Source organism: Tachyglossus aculeatus, chromosome 19 (genome assembly GCF_015852505.1).
Source record: "Tachyglossus aculeatus isolate mTacAcu1 chromosome 19, mTacAcu1.pri, whole genome shotgun sequence".
NCBI lineage: Eukaryota > Metazoa > Chordata > Mammalia > Monotremata > Tachyglossidae > Tachyglossus > Tachyglossus aculeatus.
In genome coordinates this window covers 29,749,159-29,769,288 of record NC_052084.1, presented here as the reverse complement: position 1 = coordinate 29,769,288, position 20,130 = coordinate 29,749,159, and the positions used below count along the sequence as shown (strand labels likewise).

General features: G+C 45.1%; 1 protein-coding gene across 2 annotated transcripts in view; it reads left to right on the top strand.

Moving 5' to 3' along the window:
* The window catches only part of IBTK (inhibitor of Bruton tyrosine kinase), a 78,357-nt gene extending 59,494 nt beyond the window's left edge, over window positions 1–18,863 (top strand). For both annotated transcript variants that reach the window (XM_038760806.1, XM_038760805.1), the window contains exons 26-29: window positions 6,564–6,716; window positions 14,779–14,850; window positions 15,915–16,035; window positions 17,505–18,863. In XM_038760806.1, the coding sequence (XP_038616734.1) occupies window positions 6,564–6,716; window positions 14,779–14,850; window positions 15,915–16,035; window positions 17,505–17,636 (478 nt within the window). In that variant the 3' untranslated portion in view covers window positions 17,637–18,863. The remainder of the gene's footprint in view (window positions 1–6,563; window positions 6,717–14,778; window positions 14,851–15,914; window positions 16,036–17,504) is intronic.
* The last annotated feature ends 1,267 nt before the right edge of the window (window positions 18,864–20,130 follow it).

Below are 20,130 nucleotides of genomic sequence, written 5' to 3'. Positions count from 1 at the left end.
TTTTGCAAATGAGGTTGCTACTAGTTTTATAAAATCACAGCAATTTTGAACATTATTGGAGGTTTGAAAATGGTGTTTCCCTTTTAAATTCCCGAAACACTGGGATAAAAGAGAAGCAGCATGGCCTAGTAGAGGGAGAACGGCCCGGGAGTCAGCGGACTTGGTATCTAATCCCGGTTCAGCCACTGGTCTGCTTTGTGACTTTGGGCAAGTCACTTCATTTGTTTGTGCCTCAGTTCCCTCATCTGTAAAATAGAGATTAAGACTGTGAGCCCCATGTAGGACCTGGACTGCTTCCAACCTGATTAGCTTGTACTTACCCCAGCAGTTAAAACAGTGTGTGGCAGGTAGTAAGTACTTAACAAATACCATTAAAAAAAAAAATCTTTCACTTTTTCAGTGGTGGTGGAAACATAATCCACCCGATCTAAAATAATCCAGCATTCTGTTACAACACGCCATCTAGAAAAATCTATGTGCGACAAGATTATTCTTGATTTTTAAAGCAGAATTCAATTTCACTACTTAGTTTATCATTTTCAGTAGGATTAAACAAAAATTGGAATTAAATTAGAAAATGGGGGGGGCAAGTATCGTTTTTTAGATTTAGATTTCAGTGAATGACAAGTTTAGAGAAATACTCTGAAGAAGGAACGAGAAGGGTTGAAGTAGGATTCAGCTATCTTTAGTACTTGTAAAATCTTTGAGGCTGAGAAGGTGTATTTTACCTCTGTTTTACCCTTCCAGCCCCCAGAAGGAGGTCTAGACTTTTATCATCCCGCTCTCCTGGCTCAGGGTCCTTGTCTTAGCTGTTCCTGAACTCCTAGTCGTCTACCTCTCCTTGCAAGGGAGAGGGGCAAGAACCCTGCTCTGGGAATCAGGACACCTGGGCTCTCGGCTCTGCAAGTAGGGCAGTGTCTTGCCTGCATCAGTGTCTAACCAAAGAACTGCCTTTGGACATCCCACAAGACGGCCTGGCTAGCGTGGGCAGCGAAGATCACAGTGGCTACCATGGCAACTGCCTGCTGGGTTAGGGTGTTACAACACTGCGTTAAATTCCAGACTCCTCCGTCTTCAGATCTGTTGTTCTCGTTGTTCAGCAGCTGCAAGAGTAGCACAATGCTTGGCACTCAGGTGCTTTAGAAATAGCACGGAGTGATTGATTTCCATCAAGACCTATTTTGCAGGCCAGGTTAATTGCTACTGCAGGGTCGTGGCTACAAAGCTTTCCTATTTATTTCACCGATGGACTGGGCTTCTTTGGCTGTAATATTTTTTTCGGAGATGTGTTTCCAAATGTCTTTATCCTGGGTTTTAAAATGAAGGAGAAATTCAGCAAGTCCTTGAAAGGGGAAAGATGACTATTGAGTAATAGTGTCAGTTGGGGGAGTTAGGTTAAATTATAAAATAACTACTTTGTGTAAAAATGTGAATTAGGCAATGCCAGTTAACCTCAGATAGAGATGTGTTACCCAGGAAAATATTGCAAGAAGGAATCCGGAGAAAACCGAAGAAATTTTCTCTTGAATAGACAGCCCTTTCCTCACTGGATGCATTGGTAGTCTCAAGTCACATTCTTTCAGGTGTATATTTGGCTAGAAATTGCACTGAAAATGGATTTGTGTCTTCTGAAGATATACTTCCAAGCTATCAATTGTTCTAACCTAAAGTTATTCGGCTTATTCATCTTTTTAAACTTGAATTCTTTTTTTTTCACTCAAATGAAGGTGCTGCGGGGCAGTTTTCGCTGAGGAATGGAGTTCTGTTCAATTTTCATGTGGTTACAGATGCCTATAAATATTCTTCCATAGCGTTCTTTGGCTGCTAAGATGGAAAATAGCAGTAGCCCAAGAATTAGGGAAACTAAGTTAGTGAAAAATTGGTGACTCTTACGTAATCAGGTTGATGAAAAGAGGAATTAAGCTAATTTAATAAAAATTGCTTCAGGAGAGCTCTAGATAACTCCTGTTAACCATTACTGGTAGTTTTAATTTGAGATAGTGGGAGGGTGTTTGCGAATCTATTTTTCAGAAGAATGGGTTCTCTACAGAAGATCTCTATTGAAAAGAGAAACAGTAGCTTGGAGTGAGTCACACTAATGTTTTTCCTTTCTGCATGGAACTACTGTACCATATGGTACGGGCTCTGAGTTGCGCCCCCCAAATAATACGAGGGGGCATTCAGCAAATTGGCTGCCCTTTCCATTCCCGCAGCATAAAGGGAGCCATGGAGCTTTTGTGTTCCAGGGAAATGAGATACTTGCTTTGGAAATTTAGCAGTTTTGCTGGCAAGAACATCAGCCAGAAGGGTGGGGGAACTCCTGGCATTACTACGGGTTTACTAACGACATAGAATCCTTACACCGTACTTATCTTTTTTTGCCAAAAGAAACCTCCAGATTTGAGGATAGAGTTGAAGGCCAGTTATTTGATGGCAAATGGCAGAAGCACGTCAAAAGGCACATGTTGTACCCCAAGTTCATCAGGGAATTAGGTTTTTAATTTTCTTTTGAGGCTCTAAACGGGTGTCTGGAATTTAACTTAATTTGTGCAAAGGCTTTCAGAGGTTGGCTCATCAAATGCGAACTTGTCGTCTTAGTCACGTGGACTCTGACAACCTCTCTCTAAGCTAATTTGTAGTGAGATGAGTAACAATCTTCATGGCAGTAGCCCAGTTGTATGGAATACGTTTTGGTGAGATAATAATATTACTAGATCTATCTGATTTCCTGAGTCATTTGGCACAGGGGTTGAGGTATAATTATGGATAGGGGAGGTATTCATTTAGTAATAATAATAATAATGATGGCACTTATTAAGCACTTACTATGTGCAAAGCACTGTTCTAAGCGCTGGGGAGGTTACAAGGTGATCAGGTTGTCCCATGGGGGACTCAGTCTTCACCCCATTTTACGGATGAGGTAACTGAGGCCCAGAGAAGTTGTGACTTGCCCAAAGTCACACAGCTGACAATTGGCGGAGCCGGGATTTGAACCCGTGACCTCTGACTCCAAAGCCCGTGCTCTTTCCATGGAGCCACACTGCTTCTCAATAATAATGATGATGGCATTTATTAAACGCTTACTGTGTGCAAAGCACTGTTCTAAGTGCTGGGGAGGTTACAAGGTGATCAGGTTGTCCCACAGGGGGCTCACAGTCTTAATCCCCATTTTACAGATGAGGTACTGAGGCACAGAGAAGTTAAGTGACTTGCCCAAAGTCACACAGCTGACAAGTCGCGGAGCCGGGATTGAACCCATGACCTCTGACTCCAGAGCCTGTGCTCTTTCCACTGAGCCACGCTGCTTCTCAATAGTAGGCAATAAAGACCTCCAGTTTGGAAAAAGAAAATCAAAAAATAAGAAAGTTTTCTTTATTTATTTCCTGGCATCCCACTGCCTTTTCGTTCACTCCATTTCGAAAAAATCAAGCAAAACATAGGACAAGTAGGTTTACCTAAGAGATAGGTGTTCTTGGGATACTGATATCAAATTCCAGAAAACAGAACAGCGAGTTGAATCCTCGTGTATTCTAGCACTCCTGGCCCTGAGGAAAACAAAAACGTGGTGTCGTATTTTTATCTTGCTTTGTGATAAAGGAATTCTTTTTTTTTTTTTTTTTGCTCACTTAAAGCTGTTGCTTAGGAACATTAAAAAAAAAAACACACTAGGTTAAACATTGTTCCGTCTGGCCTAATATTCTGTGTCTTTCAGTTGCAGTAAGAGTAAGGTAGTAGGTTCCTTCTATGACATCTGCCCTAATTTTCAAGGATGTACCATTTAACACCCCACTTTACCCCTGGACATCCTTTGCTTTCCTGTAGGAATTCTTCTCGGGCTGCTCATCCTTAAATTTATCCAAAGCCCTCTTGAATCTATTGAAAGTTTTGGCTTGCAAAATTTCCTATGGTAACAAATTCCATATGGTTATAGCCTGTTATGTGAAGAAACTATTCCTCTCTCTTTTGGTTCCTCTTTTCCTCTGTTTTCTGATGATACCCAGCATTTACGTGACAGTTTTATTGGCCTGATTCCCTCCAGCCTCTGTCCTGTCAAATCCATTCAAAGTCCGATCACTTAATCTTTTCTCACTCTCTGCTTCCATGGTACCAGTCCCCTCTGATGGCTTTCTTGTGTTCTTTGGGTAAAATATCAACCTTTGGCCCTGATCTACTTAGTCTTTTTTGTGATCTTCACTTTCCTTCTCCCTTCACGTCCAGGGAAGCACATCTCCCCTGTCTCTGCGATTCCTCACTCTCAACCCTGAGCTTCTCCATTCCCTGGGTTTGGAACAGGCTTCTCTTTTGCAGCTGTTTGGCTACCTCCATTTCTTCGAAAGATCTTAAATCCCACCTCTTTGGTGGTTTTGTTATTCTCTTTTAAATAAAAGAGAGATGTGAACTTTCAGCGGATTATTAGCACCCGCAAGCCAGTACGTTGCTAAGTGTCTAAATCAAGCACGGATCACAATCTTCTCATTATTTTTCCCAGTTTCTTATCTTCTGTCTTCCCTCTAATGCAGGATTTTCTCTTTGCGATTGGATGACGGTCTGGTGGAAATCCAGTCCTCACTTTCACTTCTTCAAGGAAGGCTTCAGAGGGGCTGTAAGGTTTCAGGAAGCCTTCGCTTTCTCCTGGGTACAGGCCCAGATGGTTTATGAGCTTAGCTTGGATCTAACCATGCTGGTTTCTTCAAAACTCGACTTGAACATTTTTGGGGTTTATGTGGTTAGCATTTATTTGCATAACCATTTGCCGTGCTTTCTAAGGAGAAAGTCTGGGCAAACCTTTCCGATCAGCTTTGTAGAGCCATCGGCTGGAACCTGCCCCTTAGTCATTTTCTGTAGAGAAGAAATTGGAGATTTTGAAAAGGGCACAGTCGTTCTGCAGTTAGAAGCAACACATCATAGTGGATCGAGCACAGACCTGGGAATCAGAGGGTCCGGGGTTCTAATCCCAGTCCTGCTACTTGTCTGCTGGGGGACCCGGGGCTAGTCACTTAACTGCTCTGTTGCCTCAGTTATCTCATCTGTAAAATGGGGATAAGACTGTGAGCCCCACGTGGGACAGGGACTGTGTCCAACCCATTTATCTTGTATCTACCCCTGCTCTTAGTACAATGCCTGGCACCTATAAGCACTTAACAAATACCATTTAAAAAAGGCCATTCAGTTCTTTTTCTCCCTCCACGTTCAAGCATGCTTTTTTGAGTCTCTTTTCGAAATAAGATGAGTCCGTGGAAGGAGTGAAGCCTGTGGGATAACTCCTCAAAGTCCAGCTCCACAAAATGCCTCCCCATTTAGAGCAGCTGTGCTCTAGAGAATCTCCCATCCAGAGCCACAGTTCAACCAAAACTGTAGGTGTTAGGACATTGATTTGGAAGATGAACTGCTGGATAATCTATCTCTCACTGAGTGTTTTTAATTTCAATTATTATTTCTTTTTTTCATTTCAATCTCTGAGAAGAGGTAATCTCCTGATCTATCTCTTACTGAATGTTTTTAATTTCAATTATTATTTCTTTTTTTCATTTCAGTCTCTGAGAAGAGGTAATCTCCTGAGGCAATGTAGATCGACTCTCTACTTTTTAAAAAAATGATAGTTGTTAAGCACTTACTATGTGCCAGGCATTGTACTAAGCACTGGGGTAGTTCCAAGATAAGTTGGGCACAGTCCATGTCCCAAATGGGGCTCACTCTTACTCTCCCCATTTTGCAGATGAGGCAACTGAGGCACAGAGAAGGGAAGTGACTTGCCCAAGATTACATAGCAGACAAGTGGCTTATGCTCTATCCTTTCTTCCCCAAGCAAACAACATGGCCTAAGGGTTAGAGCATGGGACTGGAAGTCTGAAGATTTGGATTTTGTTGTTGGCTTCAACACTTGTCTGTTGGTTGACCTTGAGCAAGTCACTTCACTTCTCTGTGCCTTAGTTTCCTCTATTGTACTATGGAAATGAGGTACCTGTTCTCCCTCCCCCTTAATAATCGTAGTAGTAGTAGTAGTAATAATAATAATGGTAATAATAATTGTGGAATTTGTTAAACATTTTATGCCAAGTACTGTACTAAGCACTGGGGTAGATAGTAGATAATCAGGCCAGACACAGTCTCTGTCCGTCATGGGGCTCATAATGTAAGTGTGAGGCCCCGTGAGGGACAGGAACTGTCTGATTCGATCTGGTTTCAGCACAGTGCTTTAACATAATGCTTAGCACACCGTTAGAATTTAACAATTGCCACATTTTGTGTCATTCTCTCTTTTTTTTAATGGCATTTGTTAAGCGCTTACTATGTGCAAAGCACTGTTCTTTCAGAAGTAAACTCTCTAAGTGTCATTTGTCTGTCATGCATGCCCGCTTGCGGGGGCCCGCAATGTATATGTAACATAAAACCTTTCACACAGTGATCATGTTTGGGAAATAGTCAAGATATATTTTTTTTCTGGTATCCTTAACAGCTTGGTTTTAATATGTAGTCATAGAAAGGTGAAACCTACCTCGAGTTTCAACTGCCAAGGCCTCGGAAAGCAGGATCATGACGTGACAATTGGCCTTTTCTTCCAGGTCACCTACTCTGCCTTCACCTTCCCCCAAGTCCTTTCGGCATCTCTTAAAGGAAGAAGAAAAATCCGTCGTACCAGGTGGCACTCCAGGAAATAACATCAAAAAAGGTTGCGTTAAAGGAATTGAGGAGCCGCAGGTCCAAAAGTTTGTGAGGTAAGAAATAGTAGTGCATATTTTTGTATGTTCTAGGAGATATGAGTTTAAGCAAGTGTCGCCTTGCAGAAAGAGCACGGGCTTGGGAGTCAGTGGACTTGGATTCCGATCTCAGCTCTGCCAGTAGTCTGTTGTGTGTTGCCTTGGGCTAGTTATTTAACTTTTCTGTGCCTCATTTGCCTCATCAGGAAAATGGGGAACCACTACCTGTTCTCCCTCCCACGTAGACCCCGAGTCCCATGTGGGACAGGGACTAAGTCCAACCCGATGAGCTTGTATCTATCCCAGCATTGTACAGATCTTGGTACCTAGTAAGAGCATGACATATCATTAATTATAATTATATTATTAATTATTATTAATTATTAATTATATTATTATATTATTAAAATAATAATAATAATGTTTTCAGCTGTAAAGTAAGGATCAGTATTTTTTTTAAATGAACATCTTCATGATCCTTCAATCTATTTAAAAAACGTAGTCAAATGGCTTCTCTTTAAATTTCCTACTCTGTTTACCTCACTGGGGAGTGTTCTTTAGTTCCATGCCGGTATGGGATATAGGAGAAGCAGAATTATAGTTTACTAATAACATAAGCTGTGCAACATTTTTGTCCATGTGAGTACAGGTTTTCTTTAGCCCTGTTCTGTTTTGCACATCTCAATTACTTGAACGACCCCTTATTCGACTGAAGTTAGTTCAGATAATTGGACAGTAAAGATTAGTTAAAGATAATTGATCATGAGAGCAATCCTAACAGAGCTAATATCAATCTTAGACTTTTCAGACAATGAGTAGTATTTATTGAGTACCTACTTTGTGCGCAGTACTGTACTAAGTGCTTGGGAAAGTACAGAAAACTTAGATTGTGATGCAGTGTGGAGGACCTGGGTTCTAATCCCGGCTCTGCCAATTACCTGCTGTGTGAACTTGGGCAAGTCACTTACCTTTTCCGTGCCTCATTTCCTCTTCTGTAAAATGGGGATTGAGATTATGAGGCACAGAAAAGGTAAGTGACTTGACGTTCTTGAATGTTTCAGAGGCTTGCAGCCACCTTGAACTTATCAGTTCCAGTTCAGTAAATGTGGAGAAAACGTAGGTAGTTTTTAGAAGCAGCATGGCTCATTGGAAAGAGCCTGGGCTTTGGAGTCAGAGGTCATGGGTTCGAGACCCCAGCTCCGCCAATTGTCAGCTGTGTGACTTTGGGCAAGTCACTTCATTTCTCTATGCCTCAGTTACCTCATCTGGAAAATGGGGATTAAGACTGTGAACCTCCTGTGGGACAACCTGATCACCTTGTAACCTCCCCAGCGCTTAGAACAGTGCTTTGCACATAGTAAGCGCTTAATAAATGCCATCATTATTATTATCTGTAAAACAGAGTTGAAGTACCAGTTTTCCCTTCCCTTGTGAGACAGGGACTGTGTCAACCTGATTAACTTGAATCTACCCCTGCGCTTAATAGTGCTTGACACATAGTAGGTTTTTAACAAATACCACAATTATTTTTAAGAAGACATAGCCCCTGCCCTCAAGGAGCTTATAGTTTAGTGGGGAAAACAGACAAATGTGTTAAGAATAAGAGGAGTAATAGATTAATACATAGATAAAAGTGGTCACTTGAGTAATTAAGTGGTGTGGTAGGGCTCACGGGGCATTGGGGGATATAAATGAAGGGGAGACTGTCATTGTCAAATGTCAGTTTTCTATTCTAGATCAAAATCCCAGTACTTATGGATTCTTTTCCAACCCTGTAATCATTCCGTTCTTCTCTCTGGTCTCCCACCCAAGTCCTCCACATTTTTCATGTTGCAAAGTCCCAAATGGGATATAAGCATGCTCCAACCAGGCTTAGATTCGTGCTCACTTATTAAGCTAAATTATTTTGCTAACTCTGCCAATAAATTATCCAGATGATTTTTAAATACAGAACTTTTTTTTAAATGGTATTTGTTAAGCACTTGCCATGTGCCAGATACCATACTAAGTGCTGGGGTAAATACAAGCTAATCAGGTTGGACACAGTCCATGTCCTGCATGGGGCTCGCAGTCTTAATTTCCATTTTGCAGACGAGGTAACTGAAGCATAGAGAAGTGAAGTGACTTGCCCAAGGTCACATAGCAGACATGGGGAGAAGCCAGAATTGGAACCCGGGTCCTCCTGACGCCCAGGCCCATGCTCTATCCCCTGGGTCTCGCTGCTTCTCCATTGGAATTGTTAGGAAAAAAACCCCAACTTCTACTGCCCCTGTAGCGTGTGATAGTTGAATCATCTTTTCTTCTTTCTACTTCATTTTTTTAAACATGCTTTGGGATCGTTTCAGTCTGAAATGTTGTCTTTTTTAGGGCCACTTGTATTTAAGAGCTGTAGAAATGGAACAGATGATACATAGCGTTAGCTTTTAACCGACCTTCATGTCCACAACTGATCAGTAGAGTGCACTGTGGCATTAGAGCTTCCAACCATGCTCTGGAACTAGGAACCTGAGTGTCATTAGCCCCAGAGAAGTGAAGTTCGCTCGAATTTTAAGCTTGCTTTTGCTTTAGAGGAAAGGAATTAAGCGCCTATTAGTGGCCTAATAATATGAACTGATGATCATATTATCATGATCCCCCTCGTCCCCCTCTCCATCCCCCCATCTTACCTCCTTCCCTTCCCCACAGCACCTGTATATATGTATATATGGTTGTACATATTTATTACTCTGTTTATTCATTTATTTTACTTGTACATTTCTATCCTATTTATTTTATTTTGTTGGTATGTTTGGTTCTGTTCTCTGTCTCCCCCTTTTAGACTGTGAGCCCACTGTTGGGTAGGGACTGTCTCTATGTGTTGCCAATTTGTACTTCCCAAGCGCTTAGTACAGTGCTCTGCACATAGTAAGCGCTCAATAAATATGATTGATTGATTGATCTGAGATGCATGCATATGTGCAGAAGCGTGTTCATCCAGCGCTTAGTACAGTGCCTGGCACTGGGTTAGTGCTTAACAAACACTATAATTATTATTCATTCAGTTATACTGAGTGCTGAGTGCTTACTAAAAGCAGAGCACGCTTGGGAGAGCAGAATATAACAATAAACAGACACATTCCTTGACCACAGCGAGCTTACTGTCTGCTTGAGGAGACAGATATTAGCATAAATAAATTAGAGATATGTACATAAGTGCTGTGGGGCGAGGGAGTGAATTGAGAGCAGGGCAACGCAGAAGGGAATGGGAGAAGAGAAAAGAAAGAAGCAGCAGTGTGGCTCAATGGAAAGAGCACGGACTTTGGAGTCAGAGGTCATGGGTTCAAATCCCAGCTCCACCACTTGTCAGCTGTGTGACTTTGGGCAAGTCACTTAACTTCTCTGGGCCTCAGTTACCTCATCTGTAAAATGGGGATTAAGACTGTGAGCCCCCTTGGGACAACCTGATCACCTTGTAACCTCCCCAGCGCTTAGAACAGTGCGTTGCACATAGTAAGCGCTTAATAAATGCCATTAAAAAAAAGAACGTGTAGTCAGGGAAGGCCTCTTGGAGGAAATAAGCCTTTGAAGGGGGCAGAGTCTGTCGGATTTGAGGAGGGAGGGTGTGGCAGGCCAGAGGGAGGATGTGGGCTAGAGGTCGGCGGTGAGACAGAGGAGATGGAGGTACAGTGAGAAGGTAAGCACCAGAGGAGTGAAGTGTGCGGGCTGGGTTGTAGGAGAGTAGCGAGGTGAAGTGGGAGGAGTCGAGGTGATTAAGTGCTTTAAAGTGAATGGTGAGGCGTTGTCGTTTGATGCCACGGTGGATGGGCAACCAGTGGAGTTTCTTGAAGAAACCACCTAGAACGTCCCCCAGGAGTCTCCGCAGATTTTTCAGGTTTGTACTCTTCCATGAGACAGCATGAGAGACAGGCAGCTCAGTAAAGCAGCGTGACAAGTCAAAAGGGACCTGGGTTCTAACCCCAGCTCTGCCCCTTGTCTGCTTTGTGACCTTGGGTAAGTCACTTCACTCCTCTGCCTCAGTTAGCTCACCTGCAAAATGGGGGTTAAGACTGTGAGCCCCATGCAAGATATGGGTTGTGTCCAACGTGATTAGCCTGGATCTACCCCAGCACTTAGTACAGGACTTAGCACATAGTAAGCACTTAACAGGTACCATAAAACAAATAAAGAGCAGCCAGCATTTGGAACAAGTGAAAGCATGGAGCCCCCAGGCCTGCTTTTGGTAGTGGAAAACCACTCTATATGCTGTACACATGTATTAATCTGTATACGCCACCTATGCTGCATATACATTAAAATAGAGAAATTCTAATAGAGAAATGAGAGGTCCTAATATATTTGGTTTGTAATATTTTCTCCTCTCTGGGAGAAATGAGCATGACGAGAGAACACAGTAGATGGAAAAGTAATAATTGCTATTTGTAATAAAGTCTCTTTTGGTACTCTACATATGAAATATTTTTAAAAAAGATAGGTAGGGGCTCACAATTCTAAAAACTTTTCACCTTTCCTTCAGTAGCGTGTTCTTTGCAAATCAAAAATCAATGAAAACATTTTTTTTTTTTTACACCCTGGGACACATTTGGGCTCCTATTCCCTCGGGATATTGGGTGGGCAGAACCATAAATGAGAGAGGAGTTTAAGCCACCTGTGGGCAGGGGTGGTGTCCCCCAACTCTACTTCTTCCAAGTACTTAGTATGATGCTGGGGCATGCAGTTTGTACTCAGTAAGTACTATCGTTTGTTTGATGCCACAAGTGGAAATTCGACAGATGCATGTATCTCAACCCATTAAAACCAGCAGCATTTTCCAAGACACACAGAATTTTATTTTGAGAACGGCAATGCGGTTGGTCCTGTGAATGTGGATAATAGAGGGAAGACCCTTTCACTCCAAGCCCTTATTAAAAAGACACGGAAACAAAAAGCAGCCAAATAAAATGGTCTGTTTTCTGTCTTTATCGTAAACACAGTCATAGTTGCTTAGGCGTTTGGAAAAGATATTCCTAATCATGGACAGTTCCACCTGGACATGGGAAAATATGGATATTTATTCGGAGTTGAATTGGTAGAGCTAAATTTTCTCTTTCTACGTAGCACTTAACATGGCCATGTTTCTGAGCTCAGAAGCTACTCTTCAAATGTATTAACTATTCCGAAAGCAGTCAGTTGTATTTATTGAACACTTACTGTGTGCAGAGCACTGTACTAAGTGCTTGGGAGAATGCAATATACCCCCCCACCCCCAGTGAATTTACAGTCGTTGCCAGGGATGGACATTAATGTGAATAAACACATTTACGGATATGGACATAAGTGCTGTGGGGCTGGGAGGGGGGATGAATAAAGGGAGCAAGTCAGGACGACAAAGAAGGGAGTGGAAGGAAAGGAATAGGTTGAGTCAGGGATGGCCTCTTAGTCAGGGAAGCCTGATCCACCATGCCAATTAGAATCCATCTATTCTCTCAGTAGCATTTATTTCATGTGCAGAGCACTTGGGAAGGTCCAGTTAAATGTAGATGATAGGCTCCCTTCTTCTCAAAAGTTTTCAATCTAATGGGCAAACAGACCGACATAAGTTGTATACGTATAATGGGAGCCGGAGGGAAAATTTAACTCCAATAGAGGTAGGAGTTTGGAAACATGAAGTAATGAGTAATAAATAAAAAGAGTACATATGCTAAAGGTCACTGCCTATTTATAAATGCCAAGCGTGGCTGTTGGGTGATACTATCAAGGGCAGTGGAAATAAACTGGGAAATGCTTCCCGAAGAAGGTGAGTTTTCAGGAAAACCGACATCTGGAAACTTCGTGGTCTTCACGAAGCAGCTGATGTGTTCGGAATTGCAAGCTTTCTGAGAAGCCAGCTGTGCACTTGCATTTTAACTGCCATATATGGACTGACTTTCCCTCTTCTTCGTATGTCCTAGATCCCCGTATTATCCTTTCTGCAACAATGGGCCTCTAGTTTTTCTATGTATTGCTAGACAACTAAAAGCTCTCTGCTATTGAATCCTTATCTTTCCTTTAAGAAGCTAGGTGTCCTCTGCCATCCTAAGCTGAACCTGGCTGAATTTGGGGGTCCCCATGGAGACACCCAGCCCTCCTGTTTGGTGGTCAGGGGGATAAAGAGGATTAGAGTTAGGCAGGTGAGCCTAGGCCCAGCTGACAGCAGCCCAGACCCGGCACTCGATGTGGAGCTGTCATATAGTAATTGTGATATTTGTTAAGTGCTTACTGTGCGTCAGGCACTGTACTAAGCGCTGGGGTGGATACAGGCAGATCGGGTTGGAAACAGTCCCTGTCTCACATAGGGCTCACAGTCTCAATCCCCATTTTACAGATGAGATAACTGAGGCACAGAGAAGTGAAGTGACTTGACCATGGTCACACAGCAGACAAGTGGTGGAACGGGGATTAGAACCCATGACCTTCCCAAGCCTGTGCTCTATCCACTATGCCATGCTTCTTCTCATACGAGCCCAGGCACCCAGGAGTCAAACCTCCTGGAAGCAAAACCTGGACTCCCAACCTGGGCTTGGGAATCAGAAGATTCAGGCTTTAGTCCTGGCTCCGCCACTTGTCTGCTGTGTGACCCTGAGCAAGTCACTTCACTTCTCTGTGCCTCACTTCCCTCATTTGTAAAATGGTGATTAAGACTGTGAACCGATGTGGGACAGGGACTGTGTCCAACCCAGTTACCTTGTATCTACCCCCGTGCTTAAAACAGTGCCTGGCACACAGTAAGCACTTAACAAATGCCATAATTATTATGATTACAGTTCAGCCCGAGCTCATTTCCGATCTGGCTCAACCTGGGGTGGGCCCAGGCACCGTGATCCAGGGCTCTGTCTGGCAGGGCAGGGGCATGGGTGTTCCCCATGGCTACTGGGTTTGTACCCTTAGTACGTACTACGGGGCCGGGCACATAATAAGCGCTTAACAAATACCATTATTATTATTATTATTACCCTCGGTCACTCTGAGAGTGAACAGTGGGACAGGCCCTCTTCCTCCGGGTTAGTCTGGAGGCTCAGGAGGGTGACACTGACCCAGATTTTACAGATTCTGTTGAGCAGCAGCTTGAATGCGCTCTGCAAGGCTTCCTGAAGCTGAATTTAAGAAGCCCAAATCCCCTTGAGCCAAGGCCAAAAATGGATGAATCTCTGTACATGCAAAGTGAATCTAGTCAAAAGTCCGTGAATAGTTTAATGTAATGGATAGAGCATGGTCCTGGAAATCAGAAGGTCATGTGTTCTAGTCTTGGCTCCCCCATTTGTCTGCTCTGTGGTCTTGGGCAAGTCACTTCACTTCTCTGGGCCTCAGTTACCTCAGCTGTAAAATGTAAGACTGTGAGACCCATGTGGAACAGGGACTCTGTTCAAGCTGATAATAATAATAATAATGATGATGATGGCATTTATTAAGTGCTTACTATGTGCAAAGCACTGTTCTAAGCGCTGGGGAGGTTACAAGGTGATCACGTTGTCCCACGGAGGGCTCACAGTCTTAATCCCCATTTTACAGATGATGTAACTGAGGCCCAGAGAAGTTAAGTGACTTGCCCAAACTCACACAGCTGACAGTTGGCAGAGCCGGGATTTAAACCCACGACCTCTGACTCCAAAGCCCGGGCTCTTTCCAGTGAGCCACGCTGCTTCCCCACTGATGTACTTGTATCCTCCCCAGTGCTTAGTACCGCATCTGGTACATAGTAAGTGCTTAACGAATGCCACAGTTAATTTGAGAGAAATCTGTTCTGCATGCAAAATGGCTTTGATGGTGTGGTTCCAATACAGATCAATATTGGTGGGAGACGTCAGCTTATCTGAAAGACCGGCCCTATCCTTAGGCAGCAGCCGCCTCCAGCACAGCCTGTGTCTGGTTCAGGAATGGCCATTACAGCCCCATACCAAGCGGTTCTGATCTCCTCGTTGGCTTTCCCGCTAGGAATTGCCCCACAAATGCTCACGCCATTGATTGTCGGTCCTCTGTCCCAGAGGCTTGGAAGCCAAAGCGTTTCTCTGCCAAAGGTTGTCTTTGAAGAGCGTTTTCATTTTCAGCTTCTGTGTTTGTTCTTTAGACCTTCAACTCGAAGGAGCCCGGGACCAGACGGCGACCACCTTTGCGATTTGCCACCGCAAGAGAGTCCCAAGTAAGTCTGACTTGATCTGTGCCCTAAATTTGGAGCTCCTGAGAGGGTCACTGCAGAGACGTGAAGAAGGGACTCTGAGGGGAGGAGCGGGGAGGGCAGGCTCAAACGTTGGCATAGTCTTCCCCAGCCTCTTATCAGTTTTCCACTTAGAGAAGCAGCGTGGCGTAGTGGAAAGAGCACAGGCTTGGGGTCTGTCAGGGGACCTGGTTTTAAACCCGGCTCTGGCACTTGTCTGCCTTCTGACCTTGGGCAAGTCACTTCACTTCTCTGGGCCTCAGTTACCTCATCTGTAAAATGGGGATGGAGACTGTGAACCCCACATGGGACAGGGGCTGTGTCCAACTCAGTTTGCCTGTAATAATAATAATAATGATGGCATTTATTAAGCACTTACTGTGTGCAAAGCACTGTTCTAAGCACTGGGGAGTTTACAAAGTGATCAGGTTGTCCCACGTGGGGCTCACAGTCTTACTCCCCATTTTACAGATGAGGTAACTGAGGCACAGAGAAGTGAAGTGACTTGCCCAAAGTCACACAGCTGACAAGTGGCAGAGCCGGGATTTGAAGCGATGACCTCTAACTCCAAATCCCGGGCTCTTCCCACTGAACCACGCTGCTTCTCTAGCGTGTTCCCACCCCAGCACCTAGTATAGTGCCTGTCATATAGTAAGTACGTAACAAATACCATTATTATTCTCCTGTCACACAGTAGGCACTAAACAAATACCATTATTATTATTATTCCTGGCATCAAAGGCTGGAGTGCCTTAGAAATAGGCCCCCAGAAACTCCTGGTCCTTGCAGCTCCTTGTGGGAAGGTGACATGACTTCTGATTCTGCCTCTAGTGTGTTGTACAAGTTGCTCAGTAAATATCATTAGCTGCTACTACCAATACTCCTCCTCCTCCTGCTGCTACTGCTCGCTGCAGAAGTTCCAGGGTTTGAGAGGGCGGATGTGGGAATTCCTGGTGTGCGTCTGGGTGCGGAGTTTGCTTCAGGCGCCGTGGTTTCCAACGATCAATGAGCTCTGTCCCTCAGCTAACACTAGCGTTGTCTCGCTGCAGCCCCTGGCTGTCCGCATCTGCGGGGTTCGCCCCGGTGACGTTCGCTGCTATCGTGGAGGAAGAGCTGCAGCAGGAAGCCGCCCTCCTCAGAAGCCGGGAGAAACCTCTGGCCCTGATCCAGGTGAGGGGCACTCTGGGCACCGGCGTCCGGCGGGGGAAGGCAGCCAGGCCCCGGCGCAGAGCGTCCTCTCGAATTGTCTGGACCGACCGAACTCCACCAGGCAATCGGAGCCGGAGTTGACGTCATGGAGCAGGCCGGGGCGTAAATGCCACGTGAAGGCTGGACTGGAGCACCAGCCGGTTTAACTATTAACCGGGCTTTGCTGGGCATGGAGTTAAGAACCAATAATAATCAATCAATTGTATTTATTGAGCGCTTACTGTGTGCAGAGCACTGTACTAAGCGCTTGGGAAGTACAAGTCGGTAGCACATAGAGACAGTCCCTGCCCAACAGCAGGCTCACAGTCTAGAAGGCATTTATTAAGTACTTACTATGTGCAAAGCACTGTTCTAAGCGCTGGGGAGGTTACGAGGTGACCAGGTGGTCCCACGGCGGGGGGCTCACAGTCTTAATCCCCATTTTACAGATGAGGTAACAGAGGCACAGAGAAGTTAAGTGACTCGCCCAAAGTCACACGGCTGACAAGTGGCGGAGCCGGGATTTGAACCCATGATCTCCGACTCCGGAGCCCGTGCTCTTTCCACTGAGCCACGCTGCTTCTAAAATAAATAGCTTCTAAAATCAATAAATAGCCGCATGTCAACGTTTGTTGTCAGTAATGAACGCACCGTCGCCCCTCAACTGCAGCGGCTCCTCGGAAGCTCGGGGCTGCTTTTTAGCAATAGCCCCATGGCTCCCGGGGGCTTAGCGGAGCCCGGCCACAGAGCCACTCTCCGGGCCAGCCCAGTGTCAGTCAGTCAGTGAATTTTATTTAGGGAGCGCTGTACTAAGCACTTGGGAGAGTTCAGTATAGCAGTAAATAGACACATTCCCTGCCCACAACAAGCTTACTGTCTAGAGGGGGAGACAGGCATTAATATAAATAAATTACGGATATGGACCTAAGTGCAGTGAGGCTGTGGAGGATGGGTAGGAAATGAATAAAGGGAGCAAGTCAAGGCTAAAACAAAAGGGGGTGGAAGAAGAAATGAGGGATCAGTCAGGGAAGGCCTCTTGGAGGAAGTGTACCTTCAGTAAGGCTTTGAATGTGGGGAGAGGCATTGCTTGTCAGACAGGAGGGAGGGCGTTCCAGGCCGGAGGCAGACGTGGGTGAGTGGTCGGTGGCGAGGTAGATGAGATGGAGGTACAGTGAGAAGGTTAGCATTAGAAGAGCGAGGTGTGCGGCCTGGATTGTAGTAGTAGAGTACTGAGGTTCATTCATTCATTCAATCGTATTTATTGAGTGCTTACTGTGTGTAGAGCACTGTACTAAACGCTTGGGAAGTACAAGTTGGCAACATATAGAGACGGTCCCTACCCAACAGTGGGCTCACAGCCTAGAAGGGTTGGAGGCAGCAAGGTGATTGAGTGCTTTAAAGCCAGAGCAGCAGAGGCGTGAACCCCTCTATTCTCTCCCCATTTTTTCCAGATTGAGGAGCGCGCCATCCAGGATCTGTTGATCCACTACGAGGCGTCAGGCAACCCCGATGAGTTCGTCATCGTTGAAAGGGCTCCGCAGGGACCCATGGCGACCCCTATGTGGAACAAGCACGGATGCTAGTCCCCCCCTGCCCCGGGAGGCAGACGTGGGCTTCAGGATGCCAGTTGCGTTCCGAAGAAGGAAGCGGGGCTGGAGGGCTGAGGCCCGTCTCTGCTTAACACCAATCTAACTCAAAAAGGCCGGCTTCCCGGTAGTTTGTCCACAGGGGTCGTGGGCCATGTGTCACTTGTGTATGACTGAAGTGAGGCTCCTTATTGAACAGCGCTTTGAGTAACTTTGTACGTAAGGCTGTGCGGTGAGAAGATTCGTTTAACCCCGCCCCGTTTCGGTAGAACAGTTGATTGTCGGCATTAATTCACGAGGGAGGGACCGGGATCTGAAGTCTAAGCGTCGCATGTAGGAATGCTATACTGTCTCCCGTTGGAGGAGTAGCAGCAGGAGATTTACGCATAGGTCCCGGAAACTTGCTTCAGGACCTTTGCTTTTTCCATTAAAGGGCTTGTCTCAGTGTCCCGGTCCACGCCTCTGCCCTGATGCCTCTCCCCGCCACTTCCAGCTCAGGCCCTACATCGTATCCCAAGCGCTGGGTCCAAGGTCCTTGGTTCCAGTTTGTGTCCTGATGCTTCAGGCTCTTGGCGAGTCTGGGTCCTCGTTGGCCTCCCATCCTGGAATCTGTAGCAGCTCCTTCTTCACTGGCCTGGGGAAGATAAGGAGCCAGGGAGGAATGTCATTCAGGGGGAAGTCTGGAGGCGGAACGAGGCATATTGCTTGCTGAAGGGCTAAAATTTCCAGAATGAACGCGTAATTATGGCTACTTGAAATGACTAGTTTTCGGGTAGATTCGTAGATGGCTTTGCAGTATTGTGTGTTCAAGAAGTTCTCTGTGCCAGGCTTATCTGAACATATATATATCTATACATATATATAGAGAGAGATATATATGTGTAGATATATATGTGTGTGTATATATATATATATGTATATACATATATATATATATATGTTTTCCAGTCTTGCAGTATGCTGTTTTGTTTGTGTGTTGAGCCGATAAATTTGGAAAATTTCCCACTTAGTTAATCACAGTGCTTATAGATCCTGGTCAAACCGGAAAGGAGAGAGTTCCAGTAGACACTCCTGAATGAATGGTCAAAGCCAGTCGCTGCGGAAGCACCATGTTGGGCTTGCAAAAATAACAGAGCGGCAACTAACTGTTTCAGGTCTAGCTAAACTCCCAAAAGATGGAAAACAGATGCAAAAGTGCAATAAAGAGTTAATTTTTGATCCTCAGTAGTGCATGACGTGTCTGATGTCCTAGATGATAATAATAAATAATGATGGCATTTGTTAAGCGCTTACTATGTGCCAAGCACTGTCCCAGTCCAGCTAATCCCAGGGGAAAACACGGTCATCCTGAGAAACAGGTCGGAGGATCTGGGTTCTCATCCTGGCACTGCTACATGCCTGCCGCGTGACTTTGGGTAAGTCACTTCACTTCTCTGAGCCTCAGTTACCTCCTCTGTGAATTGGGGATTCAAAACCCGTTCTCCTTCCCTCTTCGACTGTGAGCCCCATGCCGGGCAGGGACTGGATCCAACTTCGTTATCTTGATTCCACCTTAGGGCTTGGCTCAGAGCAGGCTGTTATCAAATGCCACTATTATTACTTTTGTTCAAATAAGCATCGGTGAAGGCTTTCATGAGGTTCTATTTGAGGTATGTTCTTGAAGAGACCTTCAAGTTGGCCTTGTGCGGTGGTAACTTTCACGCCACGGACCGATTTCTGAGTCCTGCATGTGTGTTGACATCTGGCTATAAGCTCCTTGTGGGCAGGGAATGTGTCTACCAACTCTGATGGTACTCTCCCAGGTGCTTAGTACGGTGCTCTGCACACAGCAAACGCTCAATAAGTAGGATTGATTCCCTCTGCAGGTGTAGCAGCAACAAAATGGGGACACTTCTTTTTTTAATGGTGTCTGTTATGCGCTTACTATGAGCCAAGCACTCTTCTAAGCGCTAGGGTAAATGCAGGCTAATCAGGTTAGACACAGTTCACATGCCACGTGGGGATTACAGTCTTAATCCCCATTTTACAGATGAGGTAAATGCAGCCCAGAGAAATGAAATGACTTCCTCGAGATCACCCAGCAGACGGGCGGCAGAGCCGGTTTTAGAAGCCAGGTCCTCTGACTCCCAAGCATGTGCTCTTTCCACCATCCATTCATTCATTTGTATTTGAGTGCGAGCGTATACAGAGCACTGTACTAAGCACTTGGGTGAGGGCAATACAACAATAAACAGACACATTCCCTGCCCACAGTGAGCTTACAGGCTAGAAGGGATGCTGCTTCTCCATACTTCAGACCAGACAACTATTTCTCCACTCCTGCCACCCCCATGGATCTTCTTCCCTCCCCGCCGCAACCCCCAACTCCCTTCCGCCTGACGCATGCAACTACCCGGGTGATGATGGGAAGCAGGGGAACTGTGCTATTTCAGTCCTTGAATTCACACGGTCCGTTTCTCCTCAAGAGCACAATGCCTACAATGGAAGAGGT